We start from the raw sequence: 26,318 nt of genomic DNA, 5'->3' as shown, positions 1-26,318 counted from the left end.
ACAAAGTGCTGGCAACCACATTCTCCTCCACATCAGCCATGCATTAGCTTAGCAGGCTAAAATACTAATGCTACCCCCTTCATGCTCCGAATAAAGCAAACCCTGCAGCACACTGTAGCTGGAGTGTGACAATGTGTGACATATGTGATCAACTAACAGAAGCGCTTTTAACCGACGTGCACACCTGCCCTGACGCCCTCCAAAATGAGGTCAGAGGCCAAGGTCAACAATGCCCCTGGAGCAAGCAGTGAATCAGTGGTACGAGAAACCGCAGACCACCCTCCAATAGTATGTCCTTCTGTCTCAGCCTTGTCCACTCATGTGTGCGTATGTTTGAGTGTGTGTGGGCTACTCACTGGCTGCTGGGGGGTTGGCTGCCTTTGGAGTAAAGGGGGACATGGTCATCTCCGCTGTCTGCCTTGGTGAAGGAGGATATCCACTCAAACAGTCTGGCTCTTAAAGACGGAGACAAGCCCATGAGCAGCCAACACAGCCATGGGGCAGCACAGCCCTCACATGCTGCAGAACAAGTACTACTAGAACATGCAGCTCTGATATGTCAACACGGTAACAAGGAATTTATCTCAAAAGCGAATTTAGGTCTCCAAATAGAGATGACATTTTCTACCAGGTGGCCTGCATCCACCATCGTCTCCTCTCCTCTATACTATACTGGCATGTGGTTGTCAGCATACTGGCAGAACACACTGAACCCAACACACCTCCTATCAAATGAGCTGTGAGACGCTGACACCCTGGTGATGTGTGATATGCTGCATGTGCATGTTTTGTAAAGGTGTTTACGTACATAGGTACGGAAGAACAGCTGAAAGTTATAAGCCCGAAAATGACATAACAAGAGTGTGTGTGAGTTAGAGAGGCTACGGGTCACACAGAGGACAGACACACCATCACAATGTGAATATCTGAGGTATGCTGACATATAGCGCATCACTGTACCTGTCTCTCTTTGGGGTGTGGCTCTGTCCGTTGGCCAGGCTGTGCAGTGGGATGTGAGCGCTGGCAGCTTTGGGGAAAGCTGAGGTAGAATTGGAGCTGTTGGTGCTCAAGTCCAGGCCCTCGGCCTGTTTCAGGGCCTCCTCACTGCTCGGCACCCCTGACACCTCCTTCCACAGCTGTTGGAGGTCTGACGGACACATCGCTGCAGAGAAGGAACACAATTCACTTAGCATCTAACTCGGTTGATCAATTTCATGTTCAGTGCAAAGGTGATATAGGATATTGATAAGTTAAGCTGACTCAAACAAAGGTAGAAAGAAATGTGGTTAATAATAAGTCAGATGAGACACAATCTACAATACCGCCCACACACAGACACACTGTAAATACACTGATGTCACAGTGGGCAGCGACTGACTATTCGAATGCACATAAAACACAGATGCAACTATTACAGTCCCCTTAGGAGCAGTTCAGAGAGGAAAATAGGACAAACTAAAACAGACAGGAGGTTAATTTCTGCATGTTTTTGCTATTTTTCCAGATATCTACATAGCTCAACTATTTCCTAGTCTCTTTTGGCAATTGTGACTGTCCACCAGCATCACTGCTCCTGTCAGTACCACTATTTCTCTGAACAGGGTGGGTGCACACTTTGCGTTTTTTCGAGTTGCAGCTTTGTTATTTCTGCTCCAATTTCAGAGCGCGAGAGACGCCTAAAATGCCACAGCCTACTCCAATGGATCTTACCCTGCACGTAAGCACGCACACATGCAGCCACACACACACACACACACAAAAACACACACACACACACATATGTGCACATACACACACATACACAGACTTCGCAGCAATCCAAATATTATGTCTGCTTTGTCTGCATTCTTCTGCGGTCCCGCCAAAACAAAAGTTCTCACTCTGGAGGAATGAGGTGGTGTGAGCATGGATTTCTCTGAGTGTGTGTGTGTGTGTATTATCCAAGAAACCCGACCAATCTGTGGACACACCCAGAAAGGGAAAGTGTAAAGTTGTTAAGAGATTGTCTACATAAAGTGTTTCCTCTTTTGACTAATCAGACTAGCTCACACCACATCCATTCAATTTTAAAATGCATAAAAAATTTAACTTTAAAGAAAAACTGATGAGTGTAAAGCAAAAAAACCCTGATTTCGTTAGCATTCAGCTAAAAATGTGTTCTCACAGCATCCTCCTGTTGACAGACACAAAGTATTTGAGAGGATGAGAGCGCTCCTGCTAACTGTTAAACATACACACCCACATCTAGGGTCATATTTATTTCACAGCGATGCCTGTAGACTGATGAGATGCTACTTTAGAAGGTGCTGCCTAACAGGAGGAAGTCTAATCGAATGGATTTTTTATATGAGTGAAAAAGTGCACTCTCTCAGTCTGTGCTTAGAAAAAACAGGTAGATTCTTCTTAAAATTAGTTTTCTTCTCACTGGATATAAGTGCCTCCATCTTACTGCAGTAAGAGAAATAAACAAATACCATAGCAGGACCCCTCATGTCACCCCACCCCTCCACCAACCACCCACCGGACACAACGGCCCTTTGAGGCGGGGCAGTAGTGTGTGCAGTTGTGTGTGTAGGTGCGAGTGTTTATGCATGTGTGTTTGTGTGTTTGTGTGGCATGGCTGGCCAGAGGAATGCTCTGGCTCACGCCTGGCTGAGCCGTCACAATGGACCGGCTCTTTCACACTGCAGGGAAATTCCACTCTGATACAGAGTGAGAGAGAAAGAGAAAGAGAAGGAGATGCCAAAGCCAAATGTTTGAAACTGTCTGAAAAATTACACTCTTCTAGTCAAAACTGTAGCCTCTGTCTTTTGTATTCAATTTGCATCCACTCGTTTTTTTTTTTTGTCACTCTCTGTAACCTGGTAATTCCACACACACACACACACACACACACACACACACACACACACACACACACACACCCTAGCACGTAAAAACACACATGCCCAAATCACTCTAAAGTCTCTGTGCAAGTTTTGGGTGAAATTAACATTTTAGAAAAGAAATAGATTTGAGTTTATTTTTGTTTTTGTCAGATTCAGATCACGGAGCGGAGTACGAGAGTGTTGTGTGTGTGACTGCATGTGACTGCGCACGAGAGAGATCCGACAGACGGAGGGAAGGAAACTGGCCTGTTTGGTCGACTCAGTAAGCGCTTTAGCAATGTTACGGCCACTTTAGAACCCCTAAAGCGTTCTCTGCGTGTGAGATAGCGTGCACGCGTGTGTTAGACATTACTGTGTGCTGGCAAAAGTGGACAAAGACAAACACACTACAGTCAACTTTTATTGTTCTAAAACTGTGCTGACAAAATGAAGGGACTGTAGGAGAAACAACATGTAGGAACAAAAAAAGAAAATCCAGTGGGCACAGCAATAGCAAAAGGATGATGCTCTTGTGTCTGGCTATTCTCAAGTTCAAGTCTATACACACACACACGCTCACACAAGCACATGCACACACCTCCAAGCAGGGGGCTTAGTGGCATATTTTACTTATTATCCAAATGACTACCTTCCACAAACCCACCAATCAGGTTTCCTTTTATCTTTTACAGGCTGATTAACTTAACAGGCTTCACATGTGGCACTGGGCACAGGCCTGCGTGTGTGCTCAGTTTAGACCATGTGTGCATGCATGTTTGTCAGGATGTGTCTGTTTTGTTAAGGTTGCACAAACGAGCGTGAGCGTACCTTGCTGCAGAGACTGCATGGTGGCGGTGGGCTGCAGTGGGACCAGGCCTTGTCTCTGGAGGTTGAGGATGTGCTGCTGCTGAAGCTGCTGCATCTGGATCAGCTGCTGCTGGAAGGCCAACTGCTTACTGCCTAACTGCTGTTAGCCAGAGGAAAGAGACACAGGGGGTAGAAAAAGTTACTTCCACATCATCTACATCCAATTCTTCACCAGTAGAGTAAAAAAACTCTTTTTAAAAAAAACTTTTTTATTTGCAGTAATAAACTCTTCGTTCATCCTGCCACAAAAAATGTCAAACCAGTGCAGGCCTGCAGAAATAAGCTTGAATGTGAAAAAAACTTTGATTTGCTCCAACATAAACACTGAGCACATATTTTACTCTCAAAACACTCACATTTTGTCAAATGTCACATTTTTCAATAGTTGTTTTTATCTAGACTTTTGACAGTTGCCCCTGATAGTTTTTTTTTTTAATTTCTCTCTCTCTCAACATCTAAAAAGAAGCCCCGTTTATCTGTTCTGTTTTATGATTTCCATTGGCCTCACTGCATCATTCAGTCAGTAAGAAAGTGAGTTAAACACCATGTGAAAAAGTAAAAAGGATGATAAAAAGGTTGCCTGTCTGCTGCTGGAAAACAATGAGAACTATGAGGCCAGAGAGCAGAAAATTAGTTCTGTATCAAATGGAAGAAAAGCCTGAAGCCAAGCTGTGAGGACCCCGAGGATGAAGAGCAGGAGGGAAGGGAACGAGGGAGGTTGAAGGGAGAGTGGGAGAGACTACATGGCGCGTGGCGATAATGTCGGTGTGTGTTACTGTGATAAATGTCCCCTTTCCTGCTCTCCCAGTCTGGGGCAGACCTGGCCTGTGCTGCGCTGTTTGAAGTCCCCCCTGACCAACCCCCGAGAGAGATGGACTTTATCTCTCACAGATAACTAGAGGAGAAAAATAAATAAATACAACTTGAGGAACTGCTCATTGTGTGTGCATGTGTATGTGTGAGAGACAGAGTGGCAGCCTGGAACTCTTTGAACAGAGAGGATCTCACAGGAAGGGCAGAGAGGTCACTTCCTTTCAGACTTGGTGCCTGGGGAGAAGAAGTGTGATGGCAGTGTGTTTGTGTGTGGGAGGGGGCTGTTAGGGAGGTGCAGGGGGCATAGAGGAGTAAGTAAAAAAAACTATTCTTCATAAAAGAAAAACACAGAAGGTTAAAAAAAAGGGGAAAACACCTTTTTTCATGCAACAGTTCAATGGAATTTGGTTTCAAGTGACTGTAACTGAAAGTATTATTCATATTTGCTGGAAATCTGCGGCGTGTTTCACGAAACATGTCAAAATTAACAAGAGAGGAAATGACATCATGTTTGCGTGTTCCAATTTTCGTGAAGCAGGCCCCTGATCAGGACTTTGTAATGTAAATAGATAAGGATATTCTAAAGAACGAGGAATAACTCTACAACAGACAAAAAGTGGTTATAATTCTTGGACCACAAGGAAATCTCTGCTAAGGCTGTCCAGACTTTGTATCAACACCTTTGGTCACTGTAAACATATGTAAATAGAGCTTCCTGGTGGTTCAAGTAGGACACAACAGTCACAGGTCAGACTATCTAGCAGCCAATCAACCACAGCTACAGTCCATGAAGCAGACCAGATCCTGCATACTGCTCCCACCATCACAGTGTCCTCCTGCACTTTGCTCTAGTTTGTTAGTAAAGAAGACTTGTGTTTGTAACTGTGTTGAAACTAGTGTACAATCAGGAAACATTCATCTCTTCGGCTTTGTCGTAGACAAAAATCTGTCATCAGTTCTTGTGGAGTGAATTGCCTAATTCTCATTTGTTGCAATACATGTTTTATCATGATCAGAATGAACTGAACAGTTTCCTCCTTTTCTCTCCTCCTCCTCCCCTCCTTTTCTACTTGTCCATCTTTTTTTTTTCTTTCACCCCCCCAGCCTCTCATTCCCTCCTGAGATATGGCTATGGTTCTTTAAAACATTGTGTGTGTGTGTGTGTGTGTGTGTGTGTGCGCCTGTGTTCTGTTTACATTAGCTGTGGCTGAGTGACCAAAGCTAGCGCAGTAACAGGCTGTCAATGTGATTTATGAGCACATCACACACTGTCTGAGCCTGCCAGTCACACAGACACACACACACACACACCCATAGAAGGACACTCACAGACAGACAAGCACGCACGCACGCACACACACACACATACTGTAGATGGACACTGGCAGACGTACACACACACACACGCACACACGCATGCACACATCTCTTGTGATGGTCAGAGTCACTTCATTAAGCCGACTCCTGACCAGTCCCAAATGTACCAGCGACACACACAAACCCTGACTCAACATACACATACATACTCTTTCTTTCAACGCATCACTTCCACGCAGACGAGAAAGTGAAGAGGAATTGCAGAAAAGAGGGATAAGGGCAAAGAGTCACAGCCACTCGAGCACAGACTGTTTTATTCTCCCTCCCTCCTCCACCGTCTCCTCTGTCTCTTCCTGTTCTGGGCGTGTTAAAGGCTGGCTAGAATCTAAAATTGCTTAAAATCCTCTCCCACACCGGCTGATTTCTGGTTATCTTGACTTGTAGGACAGGCTCACAAACAGTGCAAGGCTTACATAAATGAAACACACCCCCTGCCTCAATGTCCGACAGCACCAGATATTAGAATCAACTAAAAAGGTGTTTTTGGTGTTGACTGATGGCTCACAGCAACTGTAAAACCACTGACTGCTGGAAATGGCCTTAGTCATATCAGCTACTGTATATGCAGCTCTGTAGGAAGGCATATTCCCCCAAGTGTATGTGTTTGTGCAGTGAACCATCACACATCAAGCCTCTCCCTCTCTGCATGTATGTGTAGCTGTGTGACCAGTGTTTGCACTTGTCTAGTTGTTACAGAACAACAAACCTGAAAACTGGGACAGTAGCAGAGAGAAGGGAGAAAGGGAAAGCGATTCAGACACCCTCTCAACATGCGAGTCAACCACAACTGGTTTGCTTTGGTCACGGTCGAGTTGGCTGACCGCTGTCGGCGAGGAGTTTGGGCAGAGAGGGTGGGAGGGGGGTTCTGCCCACTGGGAGAGGGGGGCGAGGGAGAGGAGGAGGGAAAATAGGAGAAATCTAGGATGTGTCTTCTCATGCGTTTATCAGAAAAGTCTCATGAGGCCCTTTTCCCTTTACTGTCTCCGGCTTGGTCCTCTATGTGCTCGGTAATTTTGGTGAATGAGCATTCATGTAGTAAAAATGTCTCTATCATACGCATGCAGTACCCACATGCACAAACAGGCAGGCACACACACACACACACACACACACACACACGCACACACACACACACACACACACACACACACCCTCTCCAACACACAGGTTATGACAGTAATCTTGTCTGATCGATTGAGATCCTCTTTGTTGTGCCACGATGTGATCCCAGTTGATCCTCTGTTATCCTACTGTACCACAGCTGTGGTTAAACCTGGTACAGTGTGCGTGCTCATGCATATTTGTGTGTGCGCGAGAGAGAAAGCGAGAGCGAGGGAGGCTCCTTGTGCTGGCGGGGTTAATTGACAATTAAAAGAGTGGCAGACCCCTCCTACAGAGAGATTTCACCTCCAGCTTAGAGCCGAAGGCATGCAAATGAATACTTTGGCAGGGGAGCGTATGGCTTAGCGCAGCACGGCTTCGCTGCCTCCACATGGCACACTGGTAGAGAAAAAATGAAAATCTGTATTCACTAATCCTTGTGTTGTTTCACACAACAATAAACTAGAGGAAAAGGGAGGATGAGAGCCAAAACATGTATCAAACATACTATACATTACATCCTCAGTGCGATTTTTTCCTTCTGCTGGCTCCCATGTCAACCGCTTTTACTGCGTTTAAGGGTACTTGTGTACTTCAGAGTGTACTTGAGCCAAGTGAGTGTGTACTTGGTGAAGTTCACCTCTTTTGCCGCTTGCTTCCCAGCCTGCTGCTGCTGCTGCTGTTGCTGTTGCTGCTGCTGCTGAGTCAGAAGCTGGAGATGCAACTGCTCCTGCTGCTTCTTGTAGTACTCCTGTAACTAGAGACAGACGCAGAAAGAGAGTGGAGGCAGGGTGAGGAGGAGGGGGAGAGGGAGGAAGAAATATGAGGCGAGTGAGTCACAACACACTTTGTATCAACCTCAACAATACCACAGTCTTCCAGCAGTGAAACGCCCCGCCATAGTCTGACACCATAACTTGAATGGGAGTCTCAAGGAATGCAGCCGCTTTCTATTCCTCCGCTGTCAGTGAAGGCCGCAGTTTATTGTTGTGGCGGTGTGTGGTTTATTGACAAACCGCATACAACAAGCGAACACAGACCTGAGAAAGACTGCTGAAGAATATTACGAAGCCATTATGGTGTGTCAAGTGATTGTGTGTGTCAAAGGTACCATATAACGCCAAAACTGCTTGGATTATTTACATTGCGTTCAAGCACTGCGCAGAATGATCTGACTGTGGCACAACGCAGTCAGACAGAAAAACACCTGCACAAACACACACACACACACACACACACACACACACACACACAAACACACACACACACACACACACAGTCTTCAAGACTGAACAGGTCCGTTCTAAGCCTACAGGGAAGAAATGCACATGGAGATATTCCTCTGTGAAATACTTTAAGCCAGCTCTTACTGTATTTACTGTACTGCTGTCATAAAACACCTGCTTGGGCTCTGTGTGTGTGTGTGTGTGTGTGTGTGTGTGTGCGTGTGCGTGTATGTGTGTATGTGTGTGTGTTTTGAGCCAGTAATTCTTAAATAAGAGAAGCGGGCCCACTTTATGTGTGGTTATTTATAGGTTGTCCATCCATTGCCATAAAGGCCTCATGGACTGAGAGGAATGTGACAGAATTTGTCTGTACTCCTTTGTGTTCTTCACCTTCACGAGCATTTACTTTTCTGCTGTAATTACGCAGATATTATCTGGAATGAACTGGACGGCGATGCTAAATGCAATAATTTTACACTACCGGATTTAGCATTGCAGTCTAATTTATGGAAACACACGTATTAAGTCACAATTTGCTTGCAAACACACACACACACACACACACACACACACACACACACACACACACACACACACACACAGTCTCCTCTGACTGGCCACGGCTCGTCTGTTTGTTTGAGTTACTAATCACTAATTTACTCAGGAAGCTCCATTAAGATTATAATCTTGCTGAGAGGAGAGCAAGGCGGACAGGAAAATTCACACTGACCACAGTGTGTGTTTGTGTGTGTCTGTGTGCGTGTGTGTGGGGGGTTATCCTCTTGAGAACAGCTTGTACATGTGTCCGTCTGCAGTTTGTCTTTGTTTCATGGTGCGTCAAATGTTCAAAGAGGCTTTTCAGCAGAGAATGACTTCACAACGCAGCAGTTGTTTCAGTCTCTCATCCGTCTGACCCTGCAGTGAACAGACTACACACCACTGCCTCTTCACCACACGCCCTGCGTAATGTAATGGTCCGGCTCTTTTTGTGTAAAGCTGTTTGCCATTTCCCGTTTCAATCTTGCTCCAGCCATAACTTAAATTTTGCATAATCTACTGTTCTTTTGTATTATGACGTTCCGTCTTGTCCTCAATTTATTCTAAATGCACGACTCATTCCTTGTTGCTGCTCTTTCTTTTCTTTTCCATCTGTCTTTCCTCTCTTTTATCGCTCCTTAGGCGGAGTTAATCTCTCTTTTCCGCGTCACTAGCCCTGATCACCTCCTCATCACACAGACAAATGCATATGCAAGCACACACACACACAGGCAGGCAAACACGCACACACACACACACGGCTGGAGAGTGGTGAGTGAGGGAATAATTAAGTGATAATTAAGGTCTTTTTAATGATTTGATTCAGTGGCTCTGTGCATTAAGAGTATGTGTAAGTGAGGTACTCACCTCTCCAGCCTATTACCATGACCTTGACTTTAGTGAACACACCAAGAAAGAAAGGCAGCGCAGCTGTAGCATAAGTAAAGGTTAGCGCAAACTTAAAGGTTAAAACACACATACACATACACACAAACACACACACACACACGCAAATCCACAAATGAGTGCCCGTACAAACACACAACTGCTGCAGCGGTGGGCCATAAACCTTACTTACACACCCTTACACAATGCTGTATTGCCATGGGGATATGAAATTTAATGCTTCAGTGAGTGATATGCTGGTTGATTGTCCTGCATGTGTGTGAGTGTGCACTGCGTGCGTGTGTGTGTGTGTGTATGTGTGTATGTAAAAGTGCCTGATTTGCAGATATACACTTAGAGCAAGTCCATACTGTGGTTAATTAAGTGGGAGAGCAATGTTAAACTCAGTGGTTTTAATAGTGGAAGTGTAATGTATGTGTGTGTGCGTGTGTGTGTGCACGTGTGTGTGTGAATGAATGAGTGTGTGAGCGTGCATTATCGCCCCCTCTTTCTTTCCTCGTTAGAGAAAAAAAGAGCTGGTGAAGAGGTTCTTAACCGTCTGCACGTCTGCTTCCAGAAAGCCAGCACATTTCACATTTCCATTATGATACATGTTGTCAGATCTTCCCACTGCAATTTATACTCGCCTAAAGCTACCGCTCCTTATTAAATCTATGGTCTGCTCTGGCCTTGCCTGCCTGTGTATGTATGTATGTGTTTTGTCGACATCCCCTATGCCGCAATTACTCTACTGTATCTCCACTCTGTTAATAATCCTCCTCACAGTCTTTACAAGGTTGCTTGTGTGTTTCATGTGTGTAGGTAGGAGGTCACAGGATAGTGTGTCCGATTTGGCAGATCTGTTGCAGATGAGGAGTGTTTATTGGTTTGTGTCGACATGGCAACCCCTCTCTCACCTGCCAGGCATCAACACACACACCCCTGAATCACTATGATTCACTGGCTGATGCTAAAAAGCCTACAAGTTTGAGTGTATGTTTGTGTGTGAGTGTGTGTCAGTGTACGTGCATGTGTGCACGTGTGTGCATGCAGGCGGGAGCATGCACATTCTCCTAGCAACACTGCTAAAGAGGAGGTACTCGAAATGACAATGTGTGTATAAGTGGATATGTGGATGAGTTTATCTTCAAAGATCTCAGAGCAGTGAATAAGATACAATCACGCCCAGTGTGTGTCAGCGCCTACTAAAACAGACACATCCAAACATGCCGGTCTGGGACTGGGTCCAATCTGAGTGTGTGTGGGGTGTGTGTGTGTGTTTTACCTGCTGTAGCATTAGAGCCTGCTGTTGCTGCAGCAGGGCCTGGAGCTGAGGGGGAGACAGGATCTGTTGCATCTGTTGAGGAGTGATCATCTGTGGGCTCATCATAGCCATGGACACAGGCACCTAAAGACAACACAGGGACACACACACAAACATGTCTGATAAATCACACTTAGATACTGGCTTGCAAAAGTAGGACAGCTCAATCAGTGGGTTAAGCTTTGTGTGAAAAGGCCCAGCCAGCTCGCTGTGCATGACTGTGCCTGCAAACTGAACGCTCAGCTCAAAACAAACAATCTGAATGGAGGTTGTACAGCATGCTGGTATGGACAGGTAAAGTTAGAGACATGTGCTGTCTCTTCTTCTCTGTTGTCAGTCACTGCTAAGAAGAGCTGGCAACACCAGACAAAGATAAATAGACAGACGCACCGCGGCACACACATATTGTTGACACTTTTCCACACAAGGCCGGCATTGTTTTTAAAAAAAAAAAAAGAAGAAAGAAAGCAATTTCTGTGACAACAGGCAGATGAAAGGACAGATATGCAATCTCCCTTTAAGATATAAAATCTTATCTGCTTCCATAAACACATGATTAGGACTGCCTCCGATTCTCTTTCCACACAGTCAAGCCTGGCTAAGAAGAAAGGAACAACAGAGTGGCTATCTGATGAGATGTCTATCTCATCAGATAGAGCTGCAGGCAGGCAAAGAGAGAGAGAGAGAGAGAGAATGGTGTGATTTCTGCAGTGTGTGTTGTGCAGCACTCTTAATGCACATGCACTGTACACAGAGATGGACAGAGATGCTAATCGGACTACAAACAACGCAAAACTGGAGACAAACTTACCACATAAATCAGAAACCAAGACACACAAATGCAGGCAGAATATGTGAAAAACCACACAAACAATCCTGCTGACGAAGTGCTTTTGTATTTATTAACTGAATTAAGGTTTGAAAAAAACAAGGGGGATAAAGAGGCAGAGCAGTTCAGACGCTGAGAGATATTAAGGGGGAGAGATTGAGTTGGAGACCGACCTCACTCCCTTCTTTCACTGCCTGCACATCAATAAACTACGAATACTGCCTTCTCAGTACAAATAATCCTGTCTGTTAAGAAGTGATGGCTGTTTTACAGAGAAATACAAGGGTGAGTTATCACCTCTGAAATTGGCCATTTATCTATATTCACTCCATGGTGAAATATCAATCTCTCCCATGGTCAAACTGTGTGTATGTGCCCGTCTGTGTGTGGGCTTGTGTGTGTGGGCACGCACAAGTGCCGGTGTGTGTGGAGCTCTCATCAGAGCAGTCTATCTACTCACCACCTGAGGGGATGGCAGGTAGGGAGGGTGATGTGAGAGTGAATTGCGTGGTAGAAAGCAAGGGGACGAGCTGTCACTGGTAAATTAAATCTGTAAAGCGCTGATTTGACTTTGTAAACAAGATTGGCCATAAATACTAACACCCTCTTTCCCCACCTGGCCCCTGTCTCCCCCTGCCAGCCTCCCTCCCTCCCTCCTTCCATCCATCACTGTCTCTTTTTCTCTCTGCATGTTTCAGTTGAGGGAGAAGTAGAAGGAGAAGGAGAAGAGGAAGAAGACAAGACAAAGTCAGAGTTGGATGAGGCAGGGGAAGGGTGGTGTTGTGGCAGTTGGTAAAGGAACAGGCGGAGGGGATGGGGTTGTGGGGTGCAGCGAGCAAGGTGGGGGTGGTGATGGGTGCAGCCTGGCGTCATGCCAGCTTGCCCCCGCCGCCGGGCCTTGTCAGTCTAAGCTGCCAAATGAAAAGCTGTAATTAATTGCTCTTGTGCATCCCATTCTTCCTCCCTGACAACTCATACATTCTATTTTATACACACCGCCATTGACATTTTCAAGTCACAGGCGTAATAATTACTAGAGTTATAGCACCTTTCGGTGTGTTGGCTGACGCTCTGATGCCAGAACCAAATGCGCGTCCATGTGCGCTGATAATATACTGTATATGCGTGTGTGTGCATGTGTGTGTGGGTGGGCGAGTGTAAACGTGCACGTATCCATGTGCTTACGGCTGAATGTGTGTGTGGCGGGCTGAATGCTGAGTAGTTAAGGTTTGACGCCATTAATTGCCCCTATAATCTAATATCACAAAGCATGGTGATTATGGGGCATGCGTTGCCACCGCCATACGACACCGCCAGCCTGAGAGCGCCGCCACAAAACAAAAGCCTCGCCATTAGCGATTTGACGGGCCAGGACAAAAGCGCCTCACAATGCGGAATTATATTTTCATTCGGCTTTGTCTCTCCCGGTGAATGATTTCTCCCCTTTCATTGGACTGTGAATAGGGAGAGTCTGAAAAGCCGGGCGATTTGAAGTCAGCCATTTATTAAATGTATTTAATTTTTTTTCCGCTGTCATCCCATTTTTTCGTGTTGCATGTTAATTTAAAAGAGAGAGATGCGTGGTAGATTAGTGTGAGAGAGGTGAAGCTGGGGGTGGGGGGCATGAGTGGAGGGGCGGGCACAGAGAGGGGAGAAGCAGGAATACCATCCACACAGAGGAAGAATGGAAAGAAGGAGTGAAGGAAGGAAGGAAATAATGGTTGGAAAACAGAGAGAAAGGAACCCAGCAGGTTTTTAGAAGGAGAAATGTGGCATAGAGCTCCAGGCAGCGGCTGTGACACTGAAGATGGGCTCAAATAAGGGTGAACAATTACAAAATCTTCTACACGAGGTGTGTAAGTTGAACCACTAATAATAGTAAGATTTTAAAGATGTCACTCCCGTCATTAAGATGCAAAAATCAGTCACACGCGCACACACAAGCAGACGCATACACAGTGCTGAGGGGTCGGCGGCTGACAGAGGTCAACCCCTGTCTTGGGGAGAGGGAGCTGGGGGGGTAAGGAGGGAGGGAGGAGAGAAGAAGCGAGAGACAGCCTTGTCGTTTACAGAGAGCGGAGGAGTAATTAGAGGGGTTGTTTGAAGAGGGAGTTTAACTGATTAACAAAGGAAGAGAGGGAGCGAGGGAGCGCCCTAAAGATGGGAAGGAGAAGCAGGAGAAAGGCATGGAGTCCCAGAGGAGCGAAGGGAGAGAAAGAAGGGGGATGTAACTTGCATTTCAATGAGGCTCCATCCCTCTCTCCTCTCCTCCCTTGATGACTTTTCATTCTAACGAGGAGGAAAGCCCCACTTTCCATTTCAGATGAGACCTCAGGAAGAGAGGAAGGAGGGCTATCTGATATTAAAGCAGCACGCAGCCGGGGGGAACGGGCCTATTGCAGCTCAGCACCATGTTTGTACAGAGACAGGCCGCCTAAATGACTGCATCTTCTCTAATTTAAGCGTGAACTTTGGATTTCACACCTTCACCTTCCTTCTAATTGAGGTCCCTGATTACAAAAATACATCCAAGAACACAGCAGCCTTAACCATCGCTTAATATATGCGTTTGCACACCAAATTATCACATTTAAAATAAACAAAGATCATCTCAAGGATATTTCCACGTCTTTCCCCTTCCAAAAAAATTCCAGTAAAAAAAGCTCAAACCGTGTGACAGTTTCCACAACACTCCCTCGAGCTTCACAAGCAGATACATTTAGTGCTACAGTCATTCGCCTCACACCGGCTCAAAAGTGAGCGGCCAGAGCAAGGTGTGTAACTGTGTGTGTGTGTGTGTGTGTGTGTGTGTGTATGAAGGCAGCGAGTGGTGAGAAGAAAGGAGGCTATAATCAGAATCTAAACAGCTTCCCAGTCTAAATGATGCGGGCCCTGCCTCTGGGTCTACGGGGACATGCAGGAGAGAGGGATAATTGAAAAAATGACAGAGAAGAAAGCAGGAGGAAGAGAGGGGGGCTGACACAGACCTCCTCCCCTTCCTCCTCCTCCTCATCCCCCTCTCCTGGTAGGAGCAAACCCCAGCGCTGTTTATCCTTGTCACTGAGCATTACCACCTCACCCTGGAAGGGACGCCTGCCTTTCTGTCTCTCCTGTCTGCACACACACACACGCACGTATGCAGGCACGCACGCAAGCACACACACATGCACACATAAATGCACGTAAAAACCAGCCTTTGACTTTTAACCTTTGTTCACTCTATAATAAGTTGCCATAATGTATTTCTGGCATCCTTTTTTAGAAGATTTTAAATCCTTCTTGAATGTCACTATCATCTGATTGGACCAGTGGCAAAAGTGTGACACATTAGCAGCAGTGGTAGAAAAGGAACAAATCTCTGCTTATTCATGCACACGGCCACTCCTGCCACTGCACAGTAGCTGCCGGCAGTAGCAGTTTCTTGGTGCGCTTTAATGGCGCATGGTGAACCCTCCCTCTTCTTTTTGGTTTTTTGTTTATTCACCAGCTATCATCACTATCGCTCCTTCCCCCTTTCAGTCCCTCCAGGTTAACAGCCTGTCTGTGCTCATCTTGCCATCACGGGGGTGGAGGGAGAGAGCAAGAGGCTCGACAGAGAAAAGCACAGGAGCGAGGGAGAAAAGCATTTGAGTGAAAAAGAGAAATAGAAGGAGCGCCTACTGTGCTGAGAGCGTTGTTTGGAGCTCAGGGCCAGGCCTCCACTGGAAGTAAAAGGGCCCCTTTGTGTGTCGTGAGTACCCCACCTCCAGCTAATCTGCAGCAGGGCCAGGGGCCACATTACTCTGTGGGGAACTGATGAGCGAAGCCAGGTGGGTTGGGAATGATACAAGCATTCTACTGCCTCAAATTTTTTGCTGAGTAATGTTTCTGCCGAGTCTATGAACAATGTATGCGTGTAGACTGCTGCCAAAATAAATCTCCATGTGCCAAAGGAGGTTTGAGCTTTATTGAATCTTTGTGTGTATGTTTCTTTCTATTACTACCTGCCTTCACATCACAGGTATGTTTGTGCAAGCCAGACTGGGAGACTTCTCAGAACAAACTGAACTGGAGATACGGTGAGCACAAAGGGGTTGAGGAAACGACAGAGGGACATGAGCCCACTGAGGGACACACTGTAGGCATCTGAAACTGGCCTATCGCTGAGCTGGGCCTTGCTCTATGCTCACGTAGGCACACGTATTTATACACATAGACTTTGCATGTGGACACACCTGACAGTCAGCTCCCCCTGACAGGGGCCTGACAAATGAAAAACAGAAAAAAAAACTTCAGCGAGGACAGTGAAAGACCAGTAAGTTCAAGTGGAAAATCCTCCTCTTCTCCCCCCTCCACCACTCTCCCTTCTCCTCCCCTCGGCCACCCCCTCCCTCCATCTAACGCCCCAGTGCTTCAGAATAAAAATGACAACACATTTCCAGAAACACACACGCAGACACACACACACTCGGGGCGTTTCATTGGGAAGTGTGAGAGGCCGTTATCGACCATATTTCATTACTGATTTCACTCATGTTTCAAATCACAAAATAAGAGTTTCACACTTCAGTGGCCAGAGCCAAACCTCTCCTCTCCATCCTTCCCCTCTGTCTGTCCACCCCTCTGCCCAGAGCCAAACCCATTCCACTGGCTGCTCAACCTCCTCCCATACACCCTTCACAAACTGTCAGGACCCCGTCCTACCCCCCCAGCATACACACACACACACACACATTTGTGCACACACGGCCCCAATTCCCTCCACATCAAATAAGAGAAACTGCCAACTAAGCACTTTCATTGAGTGGACAAAAGGAGTGCTTTGGGAAAAACACTTTGAAAGGAAATAAAAGAGAACGAGAGAAGGAACCGCTTCAGTACCGCAGACTCTGGGGGGCTAAACACTCATCTTTCCACATACTTTTGTTGATTAGTTAAAAGACTTTGAACCCTGCTTCAGGATCCTTATGTTCAGTAGTTTTTCCACAAATCTGTAGTGGTTCAAATAAGGCAGCTGGGGAAGGTCAGAAAACAATTCAGCCACATGTAGAAAACTAGCAAATTATGGTTGTAATATTGATTCAAAGTATTTTCATTGAAATAAAATCTCTGCTTTAAGACTGACATGACTCAGTCTCTCCCTGCCGTCTTTCCTGCGTGGCTCCCTCTCTTCCTCCGTCCCAGTGTGCTGGTGCCAGCCCTCTCCAGAGAGCAGAGAGCCAAGCTAATTAACATATCTCTAATGAGTCTTTTCATTTTTTTCCTAATTAAACGAGCTCCTCAATAATACATGAAAACAGGACACCGCGCTATTCAATTACATACGTATGGGCCAAAGCCAAGCACGTGCATTAATCTGTATGTGTGCATGCCAAGTGGCGGTGTGTTAAGTGTGCCAGGCGTGTGTCTGCCAAGTGGGTGTATATGTGTCTGCTTGTGCCCACCCAGTGTATGGGCGCGTGCCAAGTGTGTCCCTTGTAAAGAATGTGTGGCAGGTCATGGAGGCATGTTACGTATCATGCTGGGTAATCCGCCAATTGCCACTCCGTCTGCCAACTGTGTGCCCACCAATTCACTCAGTCGCACGTGTGCCACAACCAATTAAGATAACTGTGGCCAATTATGTCCAATACCTACTACAAACACACACCAAGTGTGAAATCATCCAAATACTGCAGAGGGTAAGGACATCTTTCAAGTCTAATCTCTCACATGAAGGAGTGGCCTTTTTCACCTATTCAGGAAAGACTGACTGAGCTCCTTTTCCACGCTGCCCATAACTCACATAACTCATAACTCACAGGCTACTTGGCTCATCCACATGTTCATGCATGCCTTGCTTAAGGGCGCGTTAGCAGTATTTGCTGAATAAGGACACAGAGTTACTACTACGACTATCAAAGCCGGTGCATGATTAAACCTGTGACCATCTGGTTATGCACGATTTCGCTCTCTAACCTCTTCATTACCAATCCACAATTCATTTTGTACAACCTCATGGCTCGAGTTAACAATTTAAAAATCTAGCTTATGTATTAGACATATTACCACAGTGAGTGACAGATCAACAAGACCACAAGCAGAACAACTTATGTTACATATTCATCCAAAACGGCAATTTTCTCCTGTTTCCAGACTGTCATTGTCAAGTGTTATCATTATCTACCAACATTATTTCTATCTGTGCAAAATTTGTTTCTAATGTCAAATTAAAACGCCTCTTTGGTCTTGAATCATCAAACTCCTAAATAATCCCTCACACAATTCTGATTATTGTGCTTTTCACCAACTGTAGCTGCAATTTTGTTGCACACAATCAATTTTTCCTGCAATTGCCTGTCTAAAGACTTGAGCTATTGTCGAGTTTCTCCTGAATGTGACACTTGACAGTGACACACACACACAGACACATACACACACACACAGTGGATTGATACCATCTCACACAGCCAGCCAAACACAGAGACCATCTCTGAACAACCAATCAGAAAGCAGATATAATCTCTGAGTTTCTTTTGCTCTCAGCTCAGATCCTCCCCTCTATTATAAATAAAGAAAAGAAGAGAAATATGATGGGAAGGAGGGGTGGGGGGGGGCTGTATGAGGGGGGATAGAAGGAAGGGGGTGGGGGGGGGCTTGTCAGCGCAGACCAAGGTTTCTCCAGAGAAGTCAAGACACGAATAGAAGTCTTCCAGCTCTCCCTGTCTGCCTCTGTCGTTCTCCCTCTGAGAGAAGGGAAAAATCTAATTATCGAGCTCCTAAAGATCTCATTATTGGCTGAGGCTCATTTGCATGTGTGAGAGCAGCCCAGCAGGAACCAACCTGAGGACGGCCATTTTGTGCCTGATGTGAGCCACTGTGTCACTGTACAGTTGCTTACTGCCACCTTTCGAAATGACCAGATTAAACGTCTGGCTTCGCTCACTCCATCGCTCACTCACCCTCTCTGCGGCCGACGGATGATTGCTTCAATTACAGCGACTGAGTGCAGTTGCTGCGAATTAAAAATGATCATAAAGCTGGGAATGACTGTAATTAAGAGTTTTCTACACACCACTTTAGTAGTCAGGTTTGTTGTGGGGTCTAGTAAACAACGTCAGTGCTGCTGCTCTTGCTACAGACAGGTACACAAACAAGACTTTGTGCTGTGTTTGTGCCTGTGTTTCTGACTGCAAGCATCCAAGTACAAACACACACAAATGTAAATCCAAGTGTGTGTGTGTGTGTGTGTGTGTGTGTGTGTGTGTGCGTGAGCTGGCAGGGTGTGTGGGGCCATGTGAGCTGACAGCTCAGACAACAGAGATGTAGCGTGGATGCCCTGGAGAGTACAGAGAGGCTAGCCAGGCCAGGCACCAACAAACAAGACAAACAAGACAGAGATGGAGAGAGTACGGGAGGGGGAGAGTGGTGTGTGTATGTGTGTGTGTGTTCAAGGCAGAGAGCGAGCGAGGGAAGCCAGGGGAAGGTAATGCTCCTTTCATACAAGAGATGGGCAGGTCAACTGAACGTGTATTCAACCTGTGTTTGACTCCGTTTGTGTGAAAACGCTGTCACGGGTTAATCTCTTGTTGCCGTTCGCAGGGACTCGACCGTAGTTCCTAACACCTCGCTGCACAACAACAGATTTACATCAGGCGCTAACTTTCAGTTTCACTTCCCTCTACACGCTCGCTTTCTCTTACTTCTCCACTCGCTATCTCTTAAGCTCTTTTTCAAGATGAGCCAGGGAGAGAAAAATTGCAATAGAAACGTCAATGCAGAGTATTGTCCCATTTGTGTTTGACTCAGAGCGAGGGTCCGATGACGCACACTGCGCTGCACGTGTGGATTTAAACCTTGTGTATAGGAGGGCAAGCCAGAGACAGGCTGAGGGTCAGAGTCAGAGTGGCTGAACTTCTGCAACACATGTATTAACATCAATTCACATGTGAACCATTTTGTGTTAATTTACAATATAAATGCAATTTCATCTTTAGAACATTTGCAGATACGATATAAAGAGTATTTACTTTATTCTCCTACCCCTTAAAAGCCACCATGTAATTTCTCCAACTGCCAGTTTCTATCCAAAGTAAATAAAGTGATTCTGATTCCATTCAGCTTTTGATTAAAGTGTAATCCGTAAGATCCCCCTTTTTAAAAATTTTGACATCTTCTAGTAATAAGACATTAATTCTGTGGCATTTTTTGCACTTTCCAGAGGTCACTTGGCAATTAAGCTGTGTGGCTGACACTGCAAAACCTTTTTCTTTGGTCTTTCTAGTGATGGCGTTTGAGTTCTGTGTGGTTTTGTTTTCTCTGTCATGGAGGCCACTGTTGTTCATACTACACACTTCGCTCTTCCTTCATGCAAAATGAGTCCTTCTTGTTGCTATTAGAAATAAAAGAGCCAGTTTCTTTGCAGCAAAGAGGTTTGACACGACTTCATGTATCATTAACATGTAAATATTGTTCCATATCTATGAACAAACAGTTACAAATAATTCCCTTTTATCTAGATGGCCTGCACAGTATCAACTTTAAAGTTCCCACAAGCACCTTACTGGCTTCAGACACTGCAAATGAAATCTGTCCTTGCTTCTGACTCACATCAGCCTTTCACTCACTCCCATGACTTTCATCGTTTCCTATACTGTGAAGGCCCAGCTGTCTGTTTTTCATGTGGCACGTTAATGAGAAGAGCAGAGCAACAGCCCGACTGCTTGCTGCTCTAGTAGACCCATGGCCCCACTTTATTGATATGAGACATAGCTACAAATCACACTTCTGCTTGTACTCTGTACATAATTGTAAAGAAGTGCCAGAAGTAACGTCATGTGTGATATTTATCAACATACACTGATAGCAGTCGTGTGTGTGTGTGTGTGTGTGTGTGCCTTGTGTGTGCGTGTCCTCCTCAAGTGTCTTTCAGCGGGGATCCTGCACTCCAGCTAACCCCGCTCTCTCTGCTTACTGTGGAATTCAACTCTGAAAACAGCCCGCTACCCCAATCACTACAAAGACCCCATTCACACACATACACACACACACACACACACACATACACTAACAATCACACACACATGCACTCACAGAAAGAGGGCGAGAGACAGTGAGAGAGAGAAAGAAAAGTATGTGCCTATATCGCAGTGTGTAGTTGACGTGGCAGGCTGGTGAAAGCGAAGCTGCAGCAGCCAGGGGCTTAATATTATACAGATTCTGACAAAGCAACTCTGGGGTTGTGCGTCTGTGTGTCTGTGTGTGTGTGTGCGTGTATGTGCATGTGCTCTGACCTGCACAGGGCTCTGTTTGACCTCGTTGCTGCCAGGGGAGTTGAGTCCAGAGGCCTGCTGGAGGAGGAACTGTCTGGCTGCCTGGAGCGCCTACGAGGGAAAAATAGGGATGATCAGACACACGGTCCTACAGTGAAATATTTGCAATTATTAAACAACAGCACACTGATGAAAGTCATGCACCTCTCAAAGTTACAGCTGACTTCAAAACCAAAAAAAATGCATGTGTGTAAGTTCAGTTTCAAACAACATGCCCCCAAACAAACTTTTTTTTCAATTTCGATAAAAGAGAAGCACAAAAACGCTCTCATGCTGGCCACTCTCTGTACCTTCTCCCTTTGCCAAGCTGTCAGGTCTGATTTCCTCAACCTGAGACGTCCACCTGGCACACATACAGCATGCTCGCGTATGTATATCTGCGTTTGTGTGTGTCTCTACGTGACTGAATTCATTCCAACTCATTCAAAACCTCCTTTGACTCCAAACTCTGACCATCTCCTCTTTCCATTCTGTTTCTCTACCCTCCCTCTCTCTGTTTCCCTCTCTCTTCCACACCCCTTTCCTCCTCCTCTTCCTCCCCCTCTCCTTCCCGAGAATGGTGCAAAGTGGGTTTTCCACATCCTCTGAGGCAGAAGTGTGTCAGCATATCTTCATGTGTGTCAGTTGCACTTGTGTTTATGTGTGTCAGAGTGATGTAAGGGACCGTTTGCCCTGATGTGCCCTGCAGCGCTGTGACTAACCGCCACCCACCTCTTCATTCCTCCTCCTCTTCCCATTTCTCCCCTTTCTGCCCTCCAGTGCTGTCCATTCAAACCAGTGACACCATCGAGCTCTTGCTCTGTCTTCACTCCTTCACTCTGCCCTCGACTGTTGCTGATTCATCCTTCCGACTCCACAACCTCAGCCATCCCTCCCACTGTCTCCCCCTCACCCTTAATTATATTAAAAACCCTTAATTGTATTAAATCAGAGTTAATGTCTGTCTTTCTTTGCTTGTTGTAGTGTTAAAGACTCAAGCTCTCTATCAACAAGACAAATCAGTTCCTGAGGAACGGGCATTTTTGTTGGAATGTCTGAACTGCTCCTAAAACAAAACAAGAAAACACCCATCTCAAAACACAAGAGCCGCCTCACACTTACTGTAAGCGCACAGTCACACACACACACACACACACACACACACACACACACACACACACACAACCTCATGACAGAGGGTTAGAGAGGGGAGACAGCAGGATGCACATTTGCTTCCTCTGACTCAAAGGGGAAAGGTTCCTTAGTAAATATTGATTTATGAAAGTCTGTGTGTGTGTGTGTGCGTGTGTGTGTGTGCGTGTGTGTGCGGACACCGCAAATTAACGGCCAGAATGAGGGATGTTCTTTACCATGGAAGCTCTTACTCAACCATGCAGCACCAGAAATCTGTTCGCCTGCGTCATTTCACAACTACAGAATATTGTGAAGCCGTGAAACACTGCAGCACACACTTACAGTATACGGTCACATATTTAATGAATTGTCAAATTAGAAGCTCGGGTACATTAAGTAATGTTTAATTACAAAAACAGAGAGGGGAGATTAGAGGGAGAGGGAAAGAGAGAGAAGTTCTCTGTGCAGTCAGAGTGATGAAAACCATCTGTATCGAGCACACTTGCTACTTTTGCTGAGACCGCAATTAAAACACACACACGGACGTGGCTTTAGACGTGCCTATACACACACACACACACACACACATATATATTTTAACACTTAAACAAAAATCTTGGGAACCCCCTCCCATTTACTGGTTTGACCTCAGCATTAAAGCAGGCACAGACATACACACACAGAAACACACACACGCAAAAAAAACACAACCGCCCAGTTTGTTGGCATGTGGTGTGAATTACTCCTTGAACACCCTGTCTGCCCGAGAGTGAGTGTGTGCGTTTGTCTGTGTGTGTGCATATGCGTGTGTGTTGGCAGGAGTTGGGGAGGCATGTCTGGCAACAATAAGGGACAATTCCACCCAAATTACCACCCTGATTACCACTATATTAAAGAGCCATTTATGGCTTTCATAAACGCTACAACCAAGCAGAGGTGATGCCTGTCTCCTCTCCTGGGCCTGCATTCGTGGATGTGGGTGTATTTGAGAGACAAGAACTACCAACAAAGCATGTCATTCTGTAGATATTTAAAGTAAGTCTGTGTTGTGGATTTAGATCCAGGTTGATACAAATGTGCCACAGCTAAGAGGAAACTGTAGAGATTAGAAGGTGTAAAGACAGTAGTGTAATTTGTAGTTTTATACCACAATCAGGGGGAGGAAACTGGTTAATTATTAGCTGGCAGGTGACCATTAAAGTCGTAATTCAGGGATAAGTTTCAAGTTCAGACTATTTTTCCGATATTGACGCACAGTATACACAAACATTTTTTCTAACCGTTATGCTCAACGCTCTGAATTTTCTTGGGATAATTAACTGACCTTCTCTTGTAAAATAGCATGATATGACACGACTCCGCTGAATGTCGATATGTGTTAATATTGAATAACTGCCCAGCCTTTGGACAGCTCAAATGTAGTCACTGCTCTGTTATACTTGCAATACCAGTTACGTCAGTGGGGAAAGGAACTAAACAGACTACAAACAAGCCTTAAGAAGTGGATGGCTGTTCAAACACATCCTGCTTTGTTCCTATGGTAAGGTCAATGGTATGAGAGCAATAATACACTCTGAAGCGTTCTAATATAGACACAAAATAATGGATTTAGCTAGCCAGACATCGTTTTGTGCACCTTTCGCTTTTTTCACTTGTAAACTTGATTTAGTTCATTATATTTAAAACATATTTAGAGCTGAAGATCTGTTCTATTTGTCTCATATGAGTTTTGTATTAGTAAACACATATTAAATCATTCATATTAAGTTATTGGAGTAGTGTTAGCTCACTGAAGCTTGTTTTCACTAAATCTATTATTTTAGTTTATGATTATTTATGTCTTCTGTAATCAGCATTAGTTGATTGGGATGGGAGCGCTGTAATTTCACTGATACACACACACACACACACACACACACACACACACACACACACACACACACTCTCATACCTACATTGTCAAGAAGCACTCCTCTTTTTGACCCTTATCTTTCATTTCTCCTCTTCACACTCACTCCTTGCCTTTTTCTCTCTGTGACCTGGGTGAGCGCTAGCATTGTAAAGTGTGCCCCCCCCAGCCCCCCACCCACACACCAGCTCCTCCTAGACTCCCCCCCCACCCCCCAGCCCCAACTCCCCACTCCCCCTGTGGCATTCTTGGGGGCGCACTGCACCTTTAAAGAAAATATGAGGGAGGCCTAAGAGGGAGGCCCAACAACAGAGCCTTTGTGCTGCCGCAGAGCACGCACACGCACACACACACACAAACTCACATACACACACCACACGCACATACACACATCAGTGGTGTCAGACAGGTTTTATTAGAGTGAGAGAGCGAGGGAGGAGGAGGAGGAAGGGGAAGGAGGGGTGAGGAGGTCACTGCTCAGCTTGGAGGCCTGAGAGCACAGTGTGAGTGAGTGTGTGTGTGTATGTGTGTATGTGTGTGTGTTCAGTGTGTGAGTTCTTCTGACTTGTCATCGCTCCCCTCTGTAAATCATCGCCTCTGACACAGCCTTTAATAACAGTGCATTTTTTAATTCAGCAGGGTCACTCACACTCACGCACACGCACGCACGCACACACACACACACACACACACACACACACACACACACACACACACACACAGTAAAGGCTAGTTTCTCTCCTTAACAGGATTCCGAAAAAATGGCTGACAACTATGTTTCTTTGAAAGACGGGAGGGTTGGTGAGGCAGTCAGAGGATCTATTAGAAGAAAAGAACAGAAATGTAATTTTGCTACGTATGTATGATGGTCTTGTAGCACGTGCGTGCTTGCGTGTGTGTGTGTATGTGTGTGTGTATACATACTCCATGTGAAAGTGGATTGTCAAGTTACAAGTTGAATCTCAGATATGAACAATAAAGTAGCCATCAACATGTTGCAAGGTAAGGCCTCCTGCACCACATTTGCGTGTGTGTATGTGTGTGTGTGCCTGTGCCTGGCTCAGGTTGCTAAAGCAAACAGGTCTGTGTATGTGATGAATCTGGACTCTAATCCGCCCAGCGTGTTTGGGTGAGACAGGGAGAGAGAACGCAGGAATAAGCAACGAAATCTAAACAGCGAGACGTAGCAAAGGAGGAGGGGGAGGCAGGGAGGGACAGGGGAGAGAGAGAGAGAGAGACAGGTGGGTACCATATGTTGGAGTAGTCCGTCAGCACAGACTGAGGTCCATTGTTGACGGCCAAAACGAAACAAACTGGTCCCCCTCTCCTCCTCATCTCCCCCCCTAGATAAACAGCCCCCGGGGCAGACAGTGGGCTGTCCTTGAGGGAGGAGGAGGAGGGGAGGGAGTTAGGAAGGGCAAGGAGGAGGCAGGTGGTATCAGATTTCTTTGCTCTTAGACCAAGACGAAGAGAGTACAAAAAAAGAAAGGAGCACAAGTGAGGGTGAGAAGCTTTCATCAGTCCACGCCACCGCTAAAGCGGGCTAGTTTCAGATGTTTCAGCAGCTTCAGACGCAACAGATCCACACAAGTATCCCCTCTCCGCCTTAGTAGCTCAGCAGCCTGGGAAGAGAGGCTCGTGATGCTCCGCTCCTCCACTCCTAAACCCTTTTCTTCCCCAGGAGAGAGCGAGAGATGGCGAGGGGGGTAGACAGATATAGGGTGAAGACGTAGAAAAGAGCTCGTCACACCTAGCTGCTTCTCTGCAGGCCTGCACGCTCTCTGAGTCTGGATCAGTGGGAGAGACCTGGGTTCAGAGAAGGGCGGTGGATCTTCTTTTTTTCTTTTTTACCTCACTCTTTCTCTGTATCTCTTTTCTGGAGGGCTGTCATTGAAGCTGAAAGCCGAGCTAAAGCTGCGTCGATGCTGCCATCCTCCTGGGTCACCCTTGTGATCCCTCGTATCTGTTTGCACTGCGCCTCCTCACTTTAGCACCAGGAAACACCTCCAAACTCCAATAAACCCCCCTGCTCCTTTAATTTACTCCCTCCTTCTGGCTTGGTCTTTGCTACTCTCTACTAGTCTTTTTCTGGCCCTAAATCTCTCTTATCTTTGATTCTTCCTCTTTCTCTGGATGCTCAGAGGGAATCATGATCAGAGTAGAAGATGAAACAAGACTGA

At 45.9% G+C, this 26,318-nt stretch overlaps 1 protein-coding gene across 2 annotated transcripts in view; it reads right to left on the bottom strand.

Annotated features, from left to right (window-relative positions):
* Positions 1-26,318, bottom strand: part of foxp4 (forkhead box P4) — a 92,411-nt gene that overhangs the window by 21,862 nt on the left and 44,231 nt on the right. The window contains exons 3-8 of one of the 2 annotated variants that reach the window (XM_041950400.1): positions 21,078-21,167; positions 10,959-11,081; positions 7,666-7,782; positions 3,696-3,834; positions 961-1,162; positions 357-455 (exon numbers count right to left, since the gene is read on the bottom strand). In XM_041950400.1, the coding sequence (XP_041806334.1) occupies positions 357-455; positions 961-1,162; positions 3,696-3,834; positions 7,666-7,782; positions 10,959-11,081; positions 21,078-21,167 (770 nt within the window). The remainder of the gene's footprint in view (positions 1-356; positions 456-960; positions 1,163-3,695; positions 3,835-7,665; positions 7,783-10,958; positions 11,082-21,077; positions 21,168-26,318) is intronic. The other variant, XM_041950408.1, reaches the window with a different exon arrangement.

The sequence above is a fragment of the Chelmon rostratus genome, chromosome 2 (genome assembly GCF_017976325.1).
Source record: "Chelmon rostratus isolate fCheRos1 chromosome 2, fCheRos1.pri, whole genome shotgun sequence".
NCBI classification, from domain to species: Eukaryota; Metazoa; Chordata; class Actinopteri; order Chaetodontiformes; family Chaetodontidae; genus Chelmon; species Chelmon rostratus.
The sequence above is the reverse complement of the archived record's forward strand: the minus strand, read 5'-3'. Positions and strand labels throughout refer to the sequence as shown.